The 3,897-nt window shown below is 43.2% G+C and overlaps 1 protein-coding gene across 1 annotated transcript; it reads left to right on the forward strand.

Moving 5' to 3' along the window:
* Positions 1-1,389: 1,389 nt before the first annotated feature.
* On the forward strand, positions 1,390-3,096 carry LOC123058201 (uncharacterized). The gene is made up of 2 exons (XM_044481003.1): positions 1,390-1,847; positions 2,165-3,096. Exons 1-2 carry the CDS (start codon positions 1,687-1,689, stop codon positions 2,913-2,915), a joined length of 912 nt encoding a protein of 303 aa, XP_044336938.1. The 5' UTR covers positions 1,390-1,686; the 3' UTR covers positions 2,916-3,096.
* The last annotated feature ends 801 nt before the right edge of the window (positions 3,097-3,897 follow it).

Here is a 3,897-nt window from a genome sequence, read left to right on the forward strand (position 1 = left end):
TGAGTAAAAATGTAAATGGTAGTTTTAATATTTTAGGTCTAAAATAAGACATGGGGCAGCATCAAGCTGATCCCTCCATTGCTCATGCCCTAAGAAGCTTAGTTATCGGGAGTAAAATCCTAGATTCTTTTACTACGCAATCTGGCATAAAACTTCATAGTAAAACGTTTTTTTGTTTTGTAGCAAATGCGGTAGACTCTTTATGACTTAATTTTGGGTTTAGATTTGATAGTACACTTACCGTCTAGTAGTAAAACTGATAAATTTTTTTACCACCCAATACTTTGGGGGAGTGGCGGTGCCAGGTGTTAACGCTCTGGATTGTTAATTTTCTTTTGCCAGATTTGTACATGTTGATTTTACCAAAAAACTGGGTTAATCAATTGACTACTCAGCTTGTATGTGGCTTCTCCACTTGGGGGGAGCACATGATGGCATATAGACCAAAAAATGATAAAGCAAGTTTAAAATATGTTTAAGCAGTAACTGTGCACTCTTGAAAAGCATGGCCCAATTATTACTATTATCTAGTAGATCACAAATGTCTCAAATTTTACGTGTTCAAAAGACAACATAAAGAAATTTCGAACAACACCTCTTTAAACTAGTATAATGTTATGCGGTAAGGTGAATTATGGGCATTTCACAGTAGCTTTCTTGCATTTGATAAAAATCACAATTTTCTTTTAACTACATATGCTCGGGAATGGCAAAAGAGAACGATATCTTCAAGCAGAAACATGTGGTATGCAGTTGTGTGACAGCACCGAGATGAGAGTGAATCAAGTTCACAAGTAGATACATACCTAAAGGAATGCATGTGACAACTCCTTCAAAATCAGCTCTACAGACGTGCTCAAAGAAAAAGAGAGTTCGTGGAACCGGCAGGAAAGAGAAGCAGCCATCAACAAGTTGCCATGACTCCAGCAACACCCATCACCAAGTTGGCTGCTCCTGGTCACCTTACCAGGAGCAAGTTCATACCCATCACCCTGATCAGCCAACCAAACATGGAAAAAGAAATTGGTACAGGTCGGAAGGTAAAACAAAGCAGAACAAAAATCATGGAAACAGAAATTGCTACGAGTAGCAAGGTAAAACAAAACAAAACAAACCAAAGAAGCATCAATGACTGACTTCACTTAATTACTACCCCGTACCTCCTATCTTTTACTAGTTGTTTAGGAAGAAATCAACCAGACCTCCCACACACATTTGAGAATTTGACCCACATGTATCGAAATTATTGCTTAGTAAAATATGTTTAAGTAATAATTATATGGAAATATATTTCATGACAAACCCAGTAATACAATTTCCAAATGTCAAATCCAAATATTGATTACAACAAGTTAAAGTGTGAGGGAGTAACTAATGATTTTAGAGGGAATTGCACAAACCACCACTTATTGGGGCTAGCGTTGCGCAAAACACCTACTATACGGGTTTGTTGTGGAAAACACCATATTTTGGTGTAATACATTGCAGATAGGTCTAATCTGGTGTTTGAACACATTAACATAATTACAGACAAATGGGTCCCGCTTGTAAGTGCACGCGTGGCAATAAAAACCGGCCACATCAGCAACATATTAGACCAAGAAGTGAAAAGACCAGAGTAATAATAATAAAAACAGTTAAACAAGTGGGCTGGAAGGCGACTAAAAATAGGTGGGCTGAAAGCCCATGTGGATCAAACAAGACATGGCCATCTCGTACAGAGCGGCTCGAGCAGAGGAGCAAGCTTGCACAGACCTTCCGCACAGGGCACAGGAACAGCAGGCGGCGGCGGCGGCGACCATCCCGTCGCTGGTGATGGAGTGGAGCCAGCCGTTCCCCAACGCCGGGTAAGCGCCCCCCCCCCCCCCCTCCCCCCCCCATCCCCCGGCTCTCCCACCCAAGCTCTGCTCGTCTTCTCCCCTACCCTCTAGGTCTTTTTCTCCCTCATGAAACCCTACATTTTTGGGCAGAAATTTTGCCGTCGATCGACGTATTTTTGTTTAGGATCTTGTTTTTTGGGGCGTTTGTGTTGTTATTACTTAGGTTCTGCGCTCGATTTTTACATGTGTTTAAGGCCTTGTTCTCTGTGTCGGTATAAATTTTGTTTCAGCAACATATCTGATTATTATTTATTATCCTTTATCCGATTTTCATGCCACAATAGGAATGCAAATGGCAGTAGCAAGGAGAGCAACACCGATCCTCCATCCAGCGTGGAGTGGCCTTCCGACTGGTACATCGAGGAACCAAGGGCAATCCATCAAGATTGGCCCATTAACACAGAGATTGACTTGAATTTGGATTACTCTGTGCAAAACCAGCTCAACATGGATTGCCACGTCCAGCAAAGAGAAGAAATGGATGAGATGCATGCATTTGAATCTCCACAAATGAATGCCAGTTTTTCCGAAGACCTTGTATATGAGTCACATTCCAGCGAACAATCAAGTTCTGATGTTGAGGATGTACTGCAGGCTCACCTAGAAGGGGACACGGATGTTGAAGAATTGTTCCCGGTACCTGATGAGGAAGAGTTGGTTGAGGATCCTAGGGTGGACAAGGCAGCTATGATAAGGGAAGCAAGAAGCAAAAATGCGAAAGCCAAAGCAATCAAGATCAGGCAGGTTAAGCAAAGAGCAGCCGCAGGCACGATTGAGGATGCATTTGTGCTTAGTGATAGTTGTAGTGACGACAATAGAGAGATAATAGATTTAGACGACGATGATGGTGCTGTGTTGGGGAACGGCTGGCTCCACTCCATCACCAGCGACGGGATGGTCGCCGCCGCCGCCGCCTGCTGTTCCTGTGCCCTGTGCGGAAGGTCTGTGCAAGCTTGCTCCTCTGCTCGAGCCGCTCTGTACGAGATGGCCATGTCTTGTTTGATCCACATGGGCTTTCAGCCCACCTATTTTTAGTCGCCTTCCAGCCCACTTGTTTAACTGTTTTTATTATTATTACTCTGGTCTTTTCACTTCTTGGTCTAATATGTTGCTGATGTGGCCGGTTTTTATTGCCACGCGTGCACTTACAAGCGGGGCCCATTTGTCTGTAATTATGTTAATGTGTTCAAACACCAGATTAGACCTATTTGCAATGTATTACACCAATAGGTGGTGTTTTTCGCAACAAACCCGTATAGTAGGTGTTTTGCGCAACGCTAGCCCCAATAAGTGGTGGTTTGTGCAATTCCCTCAATGATTTTATCTAGCAAATTTCAGTGAATCTACTTCAAAGCAGCGAAAACAATGGGTCGAAGGCAGGTCATTAAATTAATCTGTGCATACGCCCAATTTGCAAGACCGGTTAGTAAGAAGGAACGTTGAGTAAGGAAGAACAGATCACCGGATGCAGAGCGTTGTACAGCTCGAGGACTTTCAGCACAAGCTGGCGTCCGGCAGCTAAGCCTTCCAAATGCCGGTACGGATTAGATCTAGTATACGAAATTCAGACGGATCAATGAAATAAGAGTATGCAAGTACTGAACTGAAGTGTTGGGACTTGGGAGGCCAAAGCATTCCATCTAATCCTATTCCGCTGACGCGAAATTGAACTTGTGCGGATCCATGGAACACTGGATTAATAGACTGATTACCTGCAGCATTCTTCAAGACTCTCGTATTTTTAGGTCGTTAACCAGACTCCGGTCTGAAAGCTGAATAAAATTGTTGCTTATTGATTGATTTGGTGCGGCATACAAGAGTATATAAGAGGGTACAAACCGACTTGGGGTAGGGGTACAAAACTGACTTGGACTAGAAGTCGTATACCATAGGGACTACTCTAACATCCCCCCGCGGTATCAACGGCAGGCTCGACGACGTTGAGACTGAAACATACATCTTGAAACGGCTTAGTAGGCAGTGCCTTGGTGAAAATGTCAGCAAACTGAGCCATAGA

This window comes from Triticum aestivum, chromosome 3A, assembly GCF_018294505.1.
Source record: "Triticum aestivum cultivar Chinese Spring chromosome 3A, IWGSC CS RefSeq v2.1, whole genome shotgun sequence".
Lineage (NCBI taxonomy): Eukaryota > Viridiplantae > Streptophyta > Magnoliopsida > Poales > Poaceae > Triticum > Triticum aestivum.

Coding starts and splice junctions, on each gene's coding strand:
- LOC123058201 (XM_044481003.1), top strand. CDS start 1,687: ATGTGGATCAAACAAGACATGGCCATCTCGTACAGAGCGGCTCGAGCA. Junction 1,848..2,164: donor CAGCCGTTCCCCAACGCCGG/GTAAGCGCCCCC, acceptor ATGCCACAATAG/GAATGCAAATGGCAGTAGCA.